Raw genomic sequence first — 17,625 nt, forward strand, 5'->3', positions numbered from 1 at the left:
GGCCAGGGTAACCTTGAGGAGGAGTTCATAGAGTGTATCCGGGATATTTTCCTTGAACAGTACATTGTGGAACCAACCAGGGAGCAGGCTATCTTAGATCTAGTGCTGTGTAATGAGGCAGGATTAATAAATGATCTCGTAGTAAAAGACCTTCTAGGAATGAGTGATCGTAACATGGTTGAATTCAGTTGGAGGGCGAGAAAGTTGGATCTCTAACCAGTGTCCTCGGCTTAAATAAAGGAGACTACAAAGGTATGAGGGCAGAGTTGGCTAAAGTGGACCGGGAAAATAGATTAAAGTAATGGGACAGTTGATGAGCAGTGGCAGACATTTAAGGAGATATTTCATAACTCGCAACAAAAATATATCCCAATGAGAAGGAAAGACTGTAAGAGAAGGGATAACCATCTGTGGCTAACTAAGGAAATAAAAGAGGGTATCAAATTGAAAACAAGGGCATACAATGTGGCCAAGACAAGTGGGAGGCCAGAGGATTGGGACATTTTTAAAAACCAGCAGAGAACGACTAAAAAAATGATTGAGAGGGAAGATAAATTATGAAAGTAAACTAGCACAAAATATAAAAACAGATAGTAAGAGTTTCTACAGGAGTAAAAAGGAAAAGAGTGGCTAAAGTAAATGTTGGTCCCCTGGAGGATGAGACTGGGGAATTAATAATGGTGAACAGGGAAATGGCAGAGATGTTGAACAAATATTTTGTATCGGTCTTCATGGTAGAAGACACTAAAAACATCCCAATAGTGGATAATCAAGGGGCTATAGGGAGGGAGGAACTTAATCGTGAATGAAGTAGTACTAGTCACTGTTTGCCAACCGGAAAATGATCCATTTATTCCGACTCTCTGTTTTCTGTTAGTTAGCCAATCCTCTATCCATGCTAATATATTACCCCAAACCCCGTGAGCTTTTATCTTGTGCAGTAAACTCTTATGTGGCACCTTATCGAATGCCTTCTGGAAATCCAAATACACCACATCCACTGGTTCCCCCTTATCCACCCTGCTCGTTACATCCTCACAGAACGCCAGCAAATTTGTCAAACATGATTTCCCTTTCATAAAACCATGCTGACTCTGCTTGATTGAATCATGCTTTTCCAAATGTCCCATTACTTAATCATGGACTCCAGCATTTTCCCAACGACAGATGTTAGGCTAACTGGTCTATAGTTTCCTGCTTTTTGTCTGCCTTCTTTTTTAAATAGGGGCGTTACATTTGCAGTTTTCCAATCCGCTGGGACCAGAATCCAGGGAGTTTTGGTAGATTATAACCAATGCATCCACTATTTCTGCAGCCACTTCTTTTAAGACCCTAGGATGTAAGCCATCAGATCCAGGGGACTTGTCCGCCTTTAGTTCCATTATTTTACCGAGTACTACTTCATTAGTGATTGTGATTGTATTAAGTTCCTCCCTCCTTATAGCCCCTTGATTATCCACTATTGGGATGTTTTTAGTGTCTTCTACCGTGAAGACCGATACAAAATATTTGTTGAACATCTCTGCCATTTCTCTGTTCTCCATTATTAATTCCCCAGTCTCATCTTCCATGGGACCAACATTTACTTTAGCCTCACTTTTCCTTTTTATGTACCTGAAGAAACTCTTACTATCTGTTTTTATATTTCGTGCTAGTTCGCTTTCATAAGGCTAGTTGCCTTTAGTTACTTTCCTAAGAATGCTTTTGTGGTGGATACAACAACTTGCATTTATATAGCATCCTTGAACGTAGTTAAAGTTCCCAAGGCGTGTCACAGGAGCGTTATCAGACAAAAATTTATCAAGCCAAAGGAGACAGTAGGACAGCTGGCCAAAAGCTTGCTCACAAAAATAAAATGAATTTAGTCATATCAGTCGTCAGCCTGTCTGCAACACTGAATGGCTAATCTTGAAGTAAGCCTGCAACAGGTGATCCCACAGGCCATTCAGATTTCAACATTGGTCCACACTAACCACATGACACTTGGAGTACTGCGTACAATTCTGGTCGCCATATTAACAAAAGGATATAGAGGCACTGGAGAGGGTGCAAAAGAGATCATGAAAGGATGAACAGTCTGGGTCTCTTCTCTCTTGAAAAGAGAAGGATGAGGGATGACCTAATAGAGGTCTATAAAATTATGAAAAGTTTTGATAGGGTGGATACAGAGGGAATGTTTCCACTTATGGGAAAGAGCATAACTATAGAGGCCATCAATATAAGATATTCACCAAAAAATCCAATAGGGAATTCAGAAGAAACCTCTTTACCGAGCGGGATGAGAATGTGGAACTCGCTACCACAGGGAGTGGTTGAAGTGAATAATATTGATGCATTTAAGCTAGATAAGCATATGAGGGAGACGGGAATAGAGGGTTATGCTGATAGATGAGGAAAGACGGGAGGAGGCTCGAGTGGAGTATAAACGCCGGCATGGACGAGTTGGGCTGTTTCTGTGCTGTATATCTTATGTAATCCTATGATACCACAGACTAATCAAATAATTGGAAAGTAAATCTCAACTGACGTTTTCCCCATCTCACTCCCCCCACTGCCGTTAATCCTCGACCCTGGGAATTTTACCCATTCTACACTGCCTCTACTACTTTCCAGCTCCAATGTTACATCCTGATCCCACCCTATTCAATCCCAAATTAAAGCCCCGACCTTTATTTACCCTCAAATCCCACAGCCTCCCTGCTCCAAGATCGCTGCTCCTGCCTCGACCAGTTACTCTCCTACCTACATGAATTGCTTTGCCGTCCTAGACCCCCAGTTCCTCTTACACCTGGATACCTCTGCCTGCTTGGCAACTCTGATCGAGTGCGTTTTGGCTCTCGTCCTGAAAATTCAGTCAAGCAACATAATCTGGTGCACACTGAGATAGCAGGAGACACACACAGAGGAGACAAGAGAAAGGTGGAGTAGGGGAAAAGTGATTTAAAAAATGGGAAGAATGAACAGCAGAGATAAGCAGAGAGGCAGAGAAACATGAATTTTAGAATGTGCATGAGAGAAGGAGTGGAAGAGAAAAGGATAACAAAGAAAGGGCACAAAACAAGCTGGAGGGTGAACGAAGGAGAGAGGCAGGTTCAGGGATAGAGAGAATTTTTATTTTGTCTGCAAGCATCAACACAGCGGATAAACGAGTGTATTATTTTGTACACATCAAAGAGGAGGTTTAGAGCAGATTAATTAACTCTTCCAAATAGTTTGAGGCAAACCACTGTTAACCTTCGGCATATGGTATGCACAGGACATCTCAGTGAAAATTTATGGTGTAATTTCTATGGAAAATAATTTCCACTCTGTAAGTGAAAGACATTTTTCTTCAACCTGACAGTACACGTAGATCTCCCTGAACTACTTCAGAACCAAGAGGCTAATATAAAAATTAACAGGTCACCTCAAACATTTCACCTTCCCAGGTTTTAAGTCTATTCAGAGCTTCTCGGGCTCCTTTGCTCCCAAGCTGCAAACAGCTCTCGGATTGGTAGGAATTACTGGATCCTGCACATTTACTTGTTTTCTGAATAGGTTTAAAGTTATCATTTTTGCAAAGTTTTTTTTCCTTTTAAATCATACCTCTTTTTATGTGCACTTATATTCAAACAGTTTCATGCAATGTTGCTTAAAAGAAAGACACAAAGACAGAGGGTAGTCACAGTACAGTTGTTCAATCCTATACACTTCCATGACTCTCTAGCATTCAATATTCATTCACATTATTGTAATACGTAATTAAGGTAGCAACTCGCCGAGGTTTCTGCGATAGCACCTCCCAAAACCGCGATCTCTACCACCTAGAAGGACAAGGGCAGCAGGGGCATGGAAACACCATCACCTCCCACGTTCCCCTCCAAGTCACACACCATCCTGACTTGGCAATATATCGTCATTCCCTCATTGTCGCTGGGTCAAAATCCTTGAACTCCCTACTTAACAGCACTGTGGGAGTACCTTCACGACATGGACTGCAGCGATTCAAGAAGGTGCTCCCCACCATCTTCTCAAGGACAACTGGGAATGAGCTTTGAATGTTGGCCTAGCTAGTAAGTTCGAATCACCACAGTGTTCATTACAAAAGCCCACAGAAAGTCTGTAGGGAAGTGTACCAAAATCTGCGCCAAAATCCATTTAGACTACTATTACTTTTAATGAGATTGTGAAATGGATCTAATTTTTCCAACTTAAAAGTTTCTTCGATTCTCTGCACAAATGTTCCCCCTCACATTGATAAAAGGAATGGAGCAATATAATTGACAAGTCAGAATGAAGAAAGTTTGAGCAGGTTGGCCCTATACTCATTGGAGTTTAGAAGAATGTATAAGATTCTGAGGGGGCTTGACAGGGTAGATGAGGAGAGGATGTTTCCCCTCCTGGGGGAATAGTTTCAGAATAAGGGGTCGCCCATTTAAAATGGAAATGAGGAGGAATTTCTTCTCTCAGAGGGTCGTGAATCTTTGAAATTCTCTACCCCAGAGAGCTGTGGAGATTGGATGATTGAATACATTCAAGGTGGCGATAGACAGATTTTTGAATGATAAGGGAGTGAAGGGTTATGGGGAGCAGGCAGGGAAGTGGAGTTGAGGCCAAGATCAGATCAGCCATGATCTTATTGAATGGCGGAGCAGCCTCGAGGGGCCAAAATGGCCGACTACTGCTCCACCATTCTTAAGTTTGATACTCAGGAGCCAAAATTGGCTATCGACCCGGTTGGGGGCGGAAACCTTTTTGAGGCCGGACATTCTGTGCCCCGCGCAGAAGTCCCACCCCGGAAACGAAATTTAGGATAGGACCCCTCACAGGAAGTGGAGTGCAATGTCGCGCCCTCCACTTCTTGGGGCAGGATTGGGAACGCTATCCAGGTGCATCGCGGAGCGCTACGCATGCTCCCTGCGTAGAGCTGGTACGTTTCAATGCCCCTCCCCTTCTGTTAAAGGGGAGGGATGCTATGAGCTGTGCAGGCCTTTTGATTGGCTTCCACTGGAGCACCGGGAATGAGGGGTGCTGTGGCCGCAGCCCGGCACCGAAACGGAGGGCCGGATTGCACGAACATGGCCCGGACCCCCATGGCAGCATTGGACAAAGGAACGACCAGTGAGCCGGAGAAAAGAAAATGGCGGCGCTTGGCGCAGCGCACCTCCCCTTTACATTTTGCCCCGCGATCGGTGCGCGGCCCGATTCTCAACTGCGAGGCTAGCGCAGGCATTGCCTGCGAAGGCCTCACAGGGTGCTGGCCAATTTCCGCCGCAGGGCAGAACTGGGACATCGCGGAGCAAAAAGGGGTCAGCACACACGGCGATATAATCACTGGAGGCACAGCGGACCAGCGTGCTACCAGGGGCATGCGCTACTGGATTCGTGCCTCCCTAACTCCTGCGCAATTTCACAGGAGCTGCAAGCGCACCCCTCCACGCCCACACCGGGCGAAAACATTTTCACGCCCAGTTAGCGACCTTCCAGAGGCCATAACGGGAGGCGCATAACAGGGGAATTTCTGGTATTGCTAGGCCAGGAAGGTAGGGGGTGGCGAGGGTTGGGAAACCAGAATTCCTGGTCCCCGAGTGCTATTCAGCCACCTTTGCTCGAATACGTGCATGCAAACAGTAGGGGGAGAACAGGTTCCAGCTCTCCTTGCTAATGGATGCCAACGATGACCATGGCAAAGAATGATAACCCAGTGAAGGTTGGAGCGTTCGCGAGCTGAGGGAAGAACAATCGGGAATACCAGGGCGGTTAAAACAAAACTTCAGTTCATTTCGGAAGTCTGCGGGGAGAAGGGAACGGGGAAATGGAAAAACAGAGGTGGTTAAAACAAAATCATACTTGAAATATTTCATGGGGTTTCAGGCAATGGGATAACTGGTTCTTGTAGTCATTTCAGTTGGTAGCATGTTAATAAAGGATTCACCTATTAAATCATTAACAGCCAATAATGTTGTCAACAGTTTGTTTGTATTGCACCATAACCCACTCAAGATGACAGACAGGCATCCGCTTCCAGGCTAAACAAAAATACCACTCTCTTGTGTTTGGCCCATAGTATATGTACTGCAACAGCACGGGATAATTAGCCTTCCCATTTCTCTGTCTCTCTCACCAAGAAAGTCTTTACTGCGCACATCGGCAACATACTGATCGGGAGCAGGAACTCGGCCTATGGAAAATAACAGGCAAAAATGTGGAGGGAGATGAGGGGAAATATGTTTATGCAGCTATTGGTTGGGATCTGGAGTGCACTGCATGAAAGGTTGGAGGAAGCAGATTCAATAGTAACTTTCAAAAGGGAATTGGAAATATACTTGAGAAGGAAAAAAATACAAGGATCAGAGGAAAGAGCAGGGAGGTGGGACTAACTGGATATCTCTTTCAAAGGGCCAGCACGGGCACGATGGGCCGAATGGGTCTCCTTCTGAGCTCTATGATCCTATGAAAAGCATCTGTCACATTCCATCGTTCATCGTGCAATGCATTAGTGCAATTCCACTTCTCTGAAAGCGCTGGAATTATTCTGCTTGCTACTGTTTGAATCATCTCTATTCCCTCTCTTCCCCCATTCTGTTATCTCCATGGACAATGCAGCTGAGATTAACTGAAAGCTATTATCATCCCTCGGTAATGATGTTTTGAGCCTGAAAATGGAGCTTTCGTGCAGGACGAGAGAAAATATAAGCAGAATGTAAATCAAACTATGTGCATCATCTGGTGACCAATGTGAGAGCAGCACTTGCAGAGGTCTGGGAGGAGTCCCCTTGCTCTGCTTCCAACTTAGAAATGGCTGCAAGGGATGAACCAAAAAAGGGGGAGAGCACAGGCAAGAATTCTACACGACACTGAAGAGAGAAGCTCGTTAACTACTGCAATTACAGGACATTAATTCAACTCTCTAATAGTCAGTTGCCCCCATGAAACGTAGAAAAGGTTTGTTCACGAGACAACTCCAGTCAATAGGTGAAAGGACACACTGCAGACGAATAACTAAATCAGTGAATAATTAGCAGGGTTGAAATGCAGCAATCCAAGGTCTGGGACAAACTGCTTCATTTATTACACAGAACAGCCTAAGATTCAGATCAACAGTACCAAGAACAAGTGTAAACAGGATATTACTTTTAATATATTTTACTATTTTAATATTACTTTTACCACCTTAGATTTCTGTTGCATGACAACCATCTCACTAGCAGCAATCAAACAGACATGCACAATTTCTCCCAGCATCTAAAGTCTCGGGGTGTACGAGGCCACTGAACCCTGCAGATCTTGCTAATCTGATAATCCCAGTACTGTTTTAAACTGAAAGTCTTTTATTCTGTCTCAATGAAATGCATTTCGCCAGCAATCTTGTTAATTCAGCAGCCACTGTCTGTGGCAGAAGTGGCGGGGCATGAGCCAGCATCAGCGCCAGCTCTGTGCTGTGTCTCTCCACTCACTGCTGTGTATTGTGAACCTTTCGCTGCAAACACTGAAATCCAATCAGCAGGCAACTTTTACTCTCAAGTTTTAATGATTCTCTGCCCCACCATGCACCATATCCATCTTCCTGAATACGCCATTATCATGACAGCGAATGTTACACTGGACAGAATAATTACTCAAGCTGGTAAAATGTATTTCCAGTGTGTGATCCTTATCACTGTCCCTTTCTGTTATCTCAGTCTCCCAGCATCCCCAATCAGTCTCCTGCCTGCCTTGAAAGGCAAAAGAACGATCTCATTAAAACGGTAATTTTGAGGACAATGCCTGAAACAATAGCCGTGGAAGCTCGGGGAGGAAAGCAAGAGTGTGAGATTCCTTTTACCTTACAATATCCATGGCCTGGTAAATGATCTCAGATTGGTCCACTCCAATCACGTGCTTGGCCCCGGTTTTAGCTGCAAACATGGATAGGATCCCAGTACCACATCCAACATCCAAGATTACCTGGAAGTCATTTTAACACATTAAGACTCAATTGAAGAGTAGCTGAGGTATATTAAAAAAAATCACAGCTATGGAAAAGTGTAAACAACTTAAAATGTGTTCATTTTAAAATATATATATATATATTTTTTCTTCTCTCTTCTCATGAATTGCTGGGTTCTTGTGAAGCAACTGACTTTTATTGGATTCTGATTCCATTAAATACCAGCCTCCTGGTCACCCCTCATGTGTGAACCTACACAATGGGTATTGCAGGCCATTCTATCACAGCTAGTGCAATTCTATTTTTTAAATTCATACATGGGCAAGACCAGCATTTATTGTCCATTCTTAATTTGCCCCAAGTAGGTGGTGGTGTGCTGCCTTCTTGAACAGCTACAGTCCATGTGGTAAAGGTACTCCCACTTACAGTGACTTTGTCGTAGTGGTTTGGTGGTACTGAGTGGCTTGCTAGACCATTTCAGAGCGCAGTTAAGAGTCGACCACATTGCTGTGAGTCTGGAGTTACATATAGGCCAGACTGGGTAAGGATGGCAGATTTCCTTCCCTAAAGGACGTCAGTGAACCAGATGGGTTTTTACGACAATCCGGTAGTTCCATGGTGACCATTACTCACTTTTTATTCCAGACTTATTTAATGAATTGAATTTAAATTCCCCAGCTGAGGTGAAGGGATTTGAACTTATGTTTCCAGATCAGAGTCCGGATTACTCGTCCAGTAACATCACCACTATGATACCGTACCCGTTGTTGTCACTCAATGTCCACCAACATTCAATTCCAACAGAGTTTATTGGACAACCATCGGACTGGGCCTAATATTTTCCCTCCCCTGCCCAAGGTCACTGAAACGTGTGAACTTTAATACTGAGGAATTGCAGGTGTAACGATCGCCCCATGGCATAGCCTAAAAGTGCACCAACATACTGTCCCCACTCCCCACCATCCGTCCCCAATCCCAACCGTGCTGTCCAAGAGATTCAGTCATTATATTAACTGCATTTGAATTCTGTACAAACAGCAGCTCGAGATTGTAGGCCCACTTTGGCATAATGAGTGAACACCGATTTTTTTTGTTGTAAATTGGATTTTTTAAAAATCTTGACATCAAACCAGGAGACTAAAAATGTCAGCCGATGCTTTTTAATCCAAAAAAAAAGTATTGATGATGGCTAGGTTTCTTAAATTATTTGTGGTGGTGTTTTATGTTATGTCAGCCATGGCTCAGTTGGTAGCAACCTCGCTTCTGAGTTAGAGTCCCACACCAGGGAGTTGAGCACAAACATCTAGGCTGACACTCCAGTGCAATACTGAGGGAGTGCTGCACTGTTGGAGGTGCCGTCTTTCGGATGAGATGTTAAACTGAGGCCCAGTCTACTGTCTCGGGTGGACATAAAAGATCCCATGGCACTATTTTGAAGAAGAGCAGGGGAGTTATCCCTGGCCAATATTTATCCCTCAATCAACACAGCAATAACAGATTATCTGGTTATCACACTGCTGTTTGTGGGAGCTTGCTGTGCGCAAATTGGCTGCCGCATTTCCTACATTACAGCAGTGACTACACTTCAAAAACTACTTTATTGGCTGTAGAGAGCTTTGGGATGTCCGGTGGTCGTGAAAGGCACTATACAAATTCAAGTCTTTCTTTTTCTTATGTGAAGGAAAGGAGAAAAAAGGTGAGGGATTTTTTTTGAAGAGTTAGTACTAACTTTTATTTCCCTTCCCAAAATTAGGTACCCATTGTTACTTTCTACCAAGCAGGGCAATAAGAAAAAATCTCTGGTGTCTTGTACATGCACAGCAAACACTCCTTCAGGAATATTCATAAAATATTGTGTTTGCCATTAAACCAATAGCTGAAACTGTATATTTTGAAAGATAAAAATAGTCTGCTTCCTTGCTGCCTCAAAATAAGATCCAAAATTATATTTTCTGATAGAATGCCAAGAATGAATTTAATATTTTGATATTTTAAATTATCACATGATACACTTTGATGATAAAACACTGCTCAGTAACGTGCTGTAGTCACAATGAATAAACCACAGCCATTATATTTATTCCTATTCAAAACAGAGCAGTGCCCAGCTACTGAGGAGGTCAGTAATTCCCATCATCCCCTCTCCCACAATGATGTTCAATCTCATGTAAAACAGGGCCTAAGAAAACTGGATCAAATACATGCAGAACACTGCACCATCTCTACACGATGAGGTGAAAATTCATTTAATCTATCATTTATATTCGTTCATTTAAATATATAATTGGTCAAAATGCATAATCAACCCTAAATTTAAGAACAGTTAAAAATTCAAGAACTGAATCACTCGCATGATGTTTAGCCGTAGGATTTGATTCATTTTAACAGATTATGATGTATTACCATAAATTTCATATCTTTCAGTTAATGTTCCTTTGAGATTTCTGATGACAGTAACTAGGGGACCATTGATAAAGCTAATAATATGGAATCACGTTTACTATGATTGCACTGAACTGTAACAAACAGGCTTTTATCAGAAGCTCTGTTCATCCGTGTGTTCTTCATGGGAAATACTGTCAATGCAAAATTGATTCAGCTCATTCTAATGCAGCAGATAAGAATGAATCTTCAAATACATTTTGGAAGCACAGATTTTAAAAATAATGAATGTCTGCCATTAACCCTGAACTGCTTTGGGCCTTAGGGTATTCTCCTAGTCTCTTTTAATAGATAATTGTTTTATGTTAAAAGAATACTGAATAAATAAACATCACAGCTTTTCATTCTCCAAAGTTTTTACAATCTATATTAATGACTAAGATGAAGGGATCGAGTGTAATGTATCCAAGTTTGCTGACGATACAAAGTTTGGTGGGAGAGAAAGCTGGGAGGACACAATGGGGGCAAAATTCGTTAGTGCCGCATTTGGGGCGCTAAGTTTTACATGATTGACCATTTAGCGCCTGGCGAGATGGGCTGCAAAATTGTGGGCAATTGGGCACTTTTCCCTCAGAAATGCAACAAGGCGGTATCTGAGATACTAATAGCTGCAGGGGCACTATTACCGGGATTGCACCCAATTTCAGTTGACTTTCATTCACTGATAATCAGCCTGCTGTTCATTCCAGTTCTTAAAGGGGATGTCATTTCAGGCAGCACCTGGTCATTCCCATCATTTCTGGAGTTGACTGAGCTGTAAGGAAGCTCTGCGATGGTTGTTCCAAGAGCTCATGCAAGGGCCACTCAGTTTAATGCCCTGGCATTGGAGACATTGGTGGGGGCAGTGGAGAGAAGGAGGGAGACACTGTTATCTTCATCTAGGAGAAGGCCAACTCCACAGGTTTTTGGGGCCATGTGGGAAGAGGTGGCTGCAGAAGTGTCGGTCAGCACGGTTGTGGATAGAACCCGTAGAGTGTTGCAAAAAAATTCACTGGCCCTGAAATTCCGGCCTCCCCGGGTCCGTACGGAGTTCCTACGGACCCGGGAAGGCATCGGAAATGCCGGATTACAGCGCGCAATGCGCATGCTCCAGAAACCAGCATTTCCAATCAGTCAAGTTTCTGGCTTGACAGATGGCCGCATCTCGGGAGCTAGAACATTTGTAAGTGGAAATTTCCGATATTTACGCTTACAAATATCCTCAAAAATCTTGCGCCTGTAAAAGCGGGCGCATAGCCTACTTTTACAGGTGCAAGTGTTTAAAAAACACAAAAACATATAAAAATAAAGTTATTAAAACATATTTTATTAAAAACCCTCCCCACAACGGTAAGTTTATTTTTAAAAACTTAAAAAAAAAATCAGGAAATTCTTTTTTTTAAAAGACATTAATAACTTTAATTTAAATGAATGTAGTGTAATTATTTTCTATTTTTTATTAGTGTTTTGGGTGTTTCGGGCTCTATCACAATCATAGTAATAGGAGTTTAGGACCCTGCGGAACTCCGATTACTACGATACCTTACCTGATTGGCTGCCCAGAGCCATGTGACTCCAGCTCGAGGTCTGCGCACGCGTCGACGTGCACGCGCTGCGAATCGCAGTCGAAGGAGGCCACAGCATCGGAAAGTCCAACGTGGGCACCAGCTTAAGGTAGGTGCGTATTTTTTCTCTAATGCTCGCGGGAAGGCCAAACCGGAATTTCAGGGCCAATGACCTCACTCGGGTGGTCAAGATTAGTACATGTTTCCACAACCCTTACATACCAGCCTCCGAGTCTGTGTCTGTGCACACTGTGCACTCAGCACTTAACTCAGCATGCAACCATCAATCATCTGTACCTACTCACAGTCACAGCCTCATTTCACTCCTTGTCTACATTCACAGCTATTTAACCATGGCAGGCATATCTTCCATGTACATAACTGGGCTCTTACTCACACAGTTTCCTTTCTTTTGCAGGCCAAGATGGTACACAACAGAAGAGAGCAGCAGTGGATTGGAGATGGGAAGCTGAACTGCGTGAGCTTTCTGACCTGGAGGAGCAAGTGCAGCGGCTCATTGACCCACAGGTAGTGGACCCCATAGCCACCGGAGACGTCAAGTCCCCTGGGGGCAACAACAGTATCGTTATCCCCTCTTCTCATCCCACTTTCCCATTAAAACCAGAATCCCTCATCACTTTCCACCTCCTCATTCTGTTTGCCTTCCTTGCTCCATTCCTGACCCCCTACCCTTCTGCCATTTATGCTTTCAGATAATCAGCCAGCAGTTGAGCAGCCTGTGCCCGAGAGCCCCCCCAACCCAGTCATGAGGGAGAAGGCTGGGGGGGGGGGGGGGAGGAGGAGGATGAGGAGGGGGAGGAGGAGCCAAGCACTGCATCACTGCTTCTCTCAATCGCAGGCACCAGCTTAGATACTGGCACTCCGTGGTCCTTAGAGGTTAGCTTAGGGCAGGGATCTGCACTGGGTGATGCACCGGGGCCTAGCGGGCTGCAGCACAGTCAAGAAGAAAGGGAAGCTCAGGAGCCATCATACCGGAGGACGAATTCGCACAGGAGTTCTGCTGCACAGGACTCAGATGAGGATCTCGATGGGAAGGCGTTCACACAAAGGGTGATGACCACGCACTCCGACATGATAGGTGCAATGACGAGGGTGCCCGAGAGCCTGTCGCAAGTGCTAAGTGTGGAGGAGTCCGCCTCCCGCATTGTACACAGCTCTGCACACACCATGGAGCCCATCATATGCAGATGATGGTGGAATCCCGACAGACCGTGCGGATCCAGAACTCATGACGCATGTCATGGGCGATGTGGCAGCTTCCATTGCGGCACAGGCGGAAGCAACACAATGTCTTGGTGCTGCAATAGAGTCAATGGTTGCTCGCACGAATGCACAGACTGCTCTCATGCAATCTCAGCTTGATGCCACGCAACATCTTGGTGATGTCATGCAGTCTCAGCTGCATTCCACACGTGCTCTAACAGCTACCATCGCCGCTGGGTCCACCACAGTCGACCAGGGATCACACGGTGTCGCAACAGCCCAGCGATCAGTCCTGCATCAGACTGGTGGGGATACTGAGGTGCTGCCCCGGGGGGAGTGACTGTGGGTCAGTGGAGCAGGAACCTGCTGTCCTCTCTCAGGATTACAGCATTCCTGATCCCACCACTGCCACTCCGCCATTGAACTTGTCCATGCCGGTCAGCCAGCCAGCCCAGACTGCCGCCGCCCGGCCTGAGGTGGTGCAGTCTACAGCCGGGCCTTCCAGGCCCGGAGCTGGTCAAGGACATCCTATAATGCCATCCTACAATGCCATCTCTGGCCCTGACACACATCAGCCTTCCACCAGCCATATGGACAGGGGAGACACTACGAAGGCATGGTCGAATAGGTGGACAAAAAAGGGGCTATAAGGAAATGCACAAGGGTGATGATTAAATACAGTTACACATTTTATTGTTGTTTGATAAATGGTGATTGGAATGTTTAATGTTTGCTGTTGTCTCTCATTTCAGTCTTGGGGCTTTCGTATGGAAGGGCAAATTGATGTGGTTATGGGGACGTCCAGAGGAACCAGGAAGTGGGATGGAAATCAGTGGAAATGAGCTGTGATGAGCTAGTCACAGACCGCCGTTGCAGAATTGCGAAGGGAGTCGCTGCCTCCTCCTTCGTGGCTGTTGCTGCTCCTGCTTCTCCTCATCCTCCTGCTGCTGCTCCTCCTCCTGGTTAGGTTGTGCGGCATGCAGCTGACGACGATGAATAGGAACACCCGCTCAGGTGAGTACTGCAGGATCCTCCCGAGCGGTCAAAGCAGCGGAACCGTTGCTTCAGCACTCTGATGGTCTGCTCAATGATCTTCCTGGTGGCGGCATGGCTCTCATTGTACGAATGCTGGGCAGGACTGGTGGGTTTGCGGAGGGGGGTCCTGAGCCAGATGGATAGCGGATAGCCCTCGTCTCCAAGCAGCAAGCCACGAGCTTCATTTGAGGGCTGGCACAGGATGGAGATATCATGGCCGCTGCCAGGATAGCGGGCATTCACGGTCGTTATTCTGCGAGTGTGGTCGCACAACAACTGTACATTCAGAGAGTGGTAGCGAGCGTCGCTGGAGGAAGCCCGGTCACCGTTGGAGGGGACCCGATTGCCGCTGGAAGGGTGGAAGCCTGATCGCCTGGTTGGAGGCTCACCTGGCTCGAGGATCGATGATCGGGTGGGGTAGCTGAGTCGACGTCGGTATTGAAGGAGGTCGTCGCCGAAGGGGGGTGGGGGGGGGGGGCGAAGAGGTCCAGCTCCAGGTCGTCACTGCAGGAGACTCGGTCGTTGCTGGTAGTCTGGTCGTCGTCGTCGTCGATGAGTGGTGCGGAGGTTTGGAAAGAAGCCTGAGGTAGGCCCGAATTTGTGGATTGGAGTTTAAAGTAAAGATTTAAGGAAATGCACTCCCTATTAGGGTCTAATAGGGCTAAGGGAAGTTTAGACAGTGGGAGGGGGGAGGTTGAGGGTGAAAGGTTGTTGGATGGCGGAAGATGAAAGTTGATTTGGCAGGGGAGCTCTCGAGGGAACTGCCACCCCAGCGGCCATCTTGAGCCATCATGTTGGCATGAATGCATGACCTTATCTCTCTCATCTAGAGGGAGGAGAGCATGCCGGGAGATCTGAGAGATGCAGTGATCGTGACCATCTTTAAAAAAGTGTCAAGTCCGACTGTGGCAACTACAGAGGAATCTCCCTGTTATCAGCTACTGGGAAAGTCGTCGCTAGAGTCCTCCTCAACCATCTTCTCCCTGTGGCTGAGGAGCTCCTCTCGGAGTCACAGTGCGGATTTTGTCCCCTACGGGGCACAAAGGACATGATTTTTACAGCGCGACAGTTGCAGGAAAAATGCAGTGAACTGCACCAGCCCTTATACATGGCCTTGCTCGACCTAACAAAGGCCTTTTACACTGTTAACCGCGAGGGTCCATGGAGCGTCCTCCTCCGTTTCGAATGCCCCTAAATGTTTGTCACCATCCTCTGCCTGCTCCATGACAACATGCAGGCCGTGATCCTTACCAACTGATCCATTACAGACCCAATCAGGACCACATCCGGACCGGGTCAAACAGAGCTGCGTCATCGCCTCGTCTCAATCTTCCTCGCTGCCATGCTCCACCGCACAGTCAACAAGCTCCCCGCTGGAGTGGAACTAAACTACAGAACCAGTGAGAACCTGTTCAAATTTCGTCATCTCCAGGCCAGGTCCAAGACCACCCGAACCTCTGTTGTCGAGCTACAGTACGCGGACGACGCCTGCGTCTGCGCACATACAGAGGCTGAACTCCAAGTCATAGTCAACATATTTACTGAGGCGTACGAAAGCATGGGCCTTACACTAAACATCCACAAGACAAAGGTCCTCCACCAACCTGTCCCTGCCACACAGCACTGCCCTCCAGTCATCAAGATCCACGGCGCAGCCCTGGACAACGTGGACCATTTCCCATACCTCGGGAGCCTCTTATCAACAAGAGCAGACATTGACGACGAGATTCAACATCGCCTCCAGTGCCTGAGGAAAAGAGTGTTTGAAGACCAGGCCCTCAAATCTGTCACCAAGCTCATGGTCTTCAGGGCTGTAGTAATATCCGCCTTCCTGTATGGCTCAGATACATGGACCATGCACAGTAGACACCTCAAATCGCTGGAGAAATACCACCAACAATGTCTCCGCAAGATCCTACAAATCCCCTGGGAGGACATACACACCAACATTAGCGTCCTCGATGAGGCCAACATCCCCAGCGTTGAAGCACTGACCACACTTGATCAGCTCCGCTGGGCAGGTCACATAGTTCACATGCGAGACACGAGACTCCCAAAGCAAGCGCTCTACTCGGAACTCCTTCGCGGCAAATGAGCCAAAGGTGGGCAGCGGAAACGTTACAAGGACACTCTCAAAGCCTCCCTGATAAAGTGCAACATCCCCAATGACACCTGGGAGTCCTTGCCAAAGACCGCCCTAAGTGGAGGAAGTGCATCCGGGAGGGCTCTGAGCTCCTTGAGTCTCGTCGCCGAGAACATGCAGAAATCAAGCGCAGGCAGCGGAAAGAACGAGTGGCAAACCTGTCCCACCCACCCCTTCCCTCAACGACTATCTGTCCCACCTGTGACAGGGACTGTGGTTCTCATATTGGACTCGTTCAGCCACCTAAGGACTCATTTTTAGAGTGGAAGCAAGTCTTCCTCGATCCCGAGGGACTGCCTATGATGATGATGATGATGAGTGGTAGTGGAAGATCTCTAGATTGTGATGCGGTACCCTCTAGGCGACGTGGATGCAGTCAATGGCACCCTACACCATGGGGAAGTTCGCTATCATGGCAAAGCCAAATGCACGCTCGTGCTGAAGGAGTTGCAGTCCTTCCTCCTTCTGTACAGAACATCTATACATAAGAACATAAGAATTAGGAACAGGAGTAGGCCATCTAGCCCCTCGAGCCTGCTCCACCATTCAACAAAATCATGGCTGATCTGGCCGTGGACTCAGCTCCACTTCCCCGCCCGCTCCCCATAACCCTTAATTTCCTTATTGGTTAAAAATCTATCTATCTGTGACTTGAATACATTCAATGAGCTAGCCTCAACTGCTTCCTTGGGCAGAGAATTCCACAGATTCACAACCCTCTGGGAGAAGAAATTCCTTCTCAACTCGGTTTTAAATTGGCTCCCCCGTATTTTGAGGCTGTGCCCCCTAGTTCTAGTCTCCCCGACCAGTGGAAACAACCTCTCCGCCTCTATCTTGTCTATCCCTTTCATTATTTTAAATGTTTCTATAAGATCACCCCTCATCCTTCTGAACTCCGAGTAAAGACCCAATCTATCATCATAAGGTAACCCCCTCATCTCCGGAATCAGCCTAGTGAATCGTCTCTGTACCCCCTCCAAAGCTAGTATATCCTTCCTTAAGTAAGGTGACCAAAACTGCATGCAGTACTCCAGGTGCGGCCTCACCAATACCGTATACAGTTGCAGAAGGACCTCCCTGCTTTTGTACTCCATCCCTCTCGCAATGAAGGCCAACATTCCATTCGCCTTCCTGATTAGCTGCTGCACCTGGGCCAATTGTGGAGCAGTGGAGGCGTGGCCTAAACAGTTGGAGCTGTGAGCAGTGAGAGAAGGAGCTGCTGCTTTTGCTCCAGGCTGGGCCTGTGAATCAGCCCAGGAAGGAAGGAAGGGGCTTCACCACCAACTTTCACCCAGAGGGAGAGGAGGAAAAAGCAGAAAACTTGAACA

At 46.3% G+C, this 17,625-nt stretch overlaps 1 protein-coding gene across 6 annotated transcripts in view; it reads right to left on the reverse strand.

Annotated features, from left to right (window-relative positions):
* The window catches only part of prmt3 (protein arginine methyltransferase 3), a 323,649-nt gene that overhangs the window by 215,628 nt on the left and 90,396 nt on the right, over positions 1-17,625 (reverse strand). For all 6 annotated transcript variants that reach the window (XR_011596499.1, XM_070898645.1, XM_070898646.1 and 3 more), the window contains exon 9: positions 7,805-7,926. Coding sequence is in view for 5 of the 6 variants with exons in the window: in XM_070898645.1 (XP_070754746.1) it covers positions 7,805-7,926 (122 nt within the window). In the remaining variant the exon portion in view is untranslated. The remainder of the gene's footprint in view (positions 1-7,804; positions 7,927-17,625) is intronic.

The sequence above is a fragment of the Pristiophorus japonicus genome, chromosome 14 (genome assembly GCF_044704955.1).
Source record: "Pristiophorus japonicus isolate sPriJap1 chromosome 14, sPriJap1.hap1, whole genome shotgun sequence".
NCBI lineage: Eukaryota > Metazoa > Chordata > Chondrichthyes > Pristiophoridae > Pristiophorus > Pristiophorus japonicus.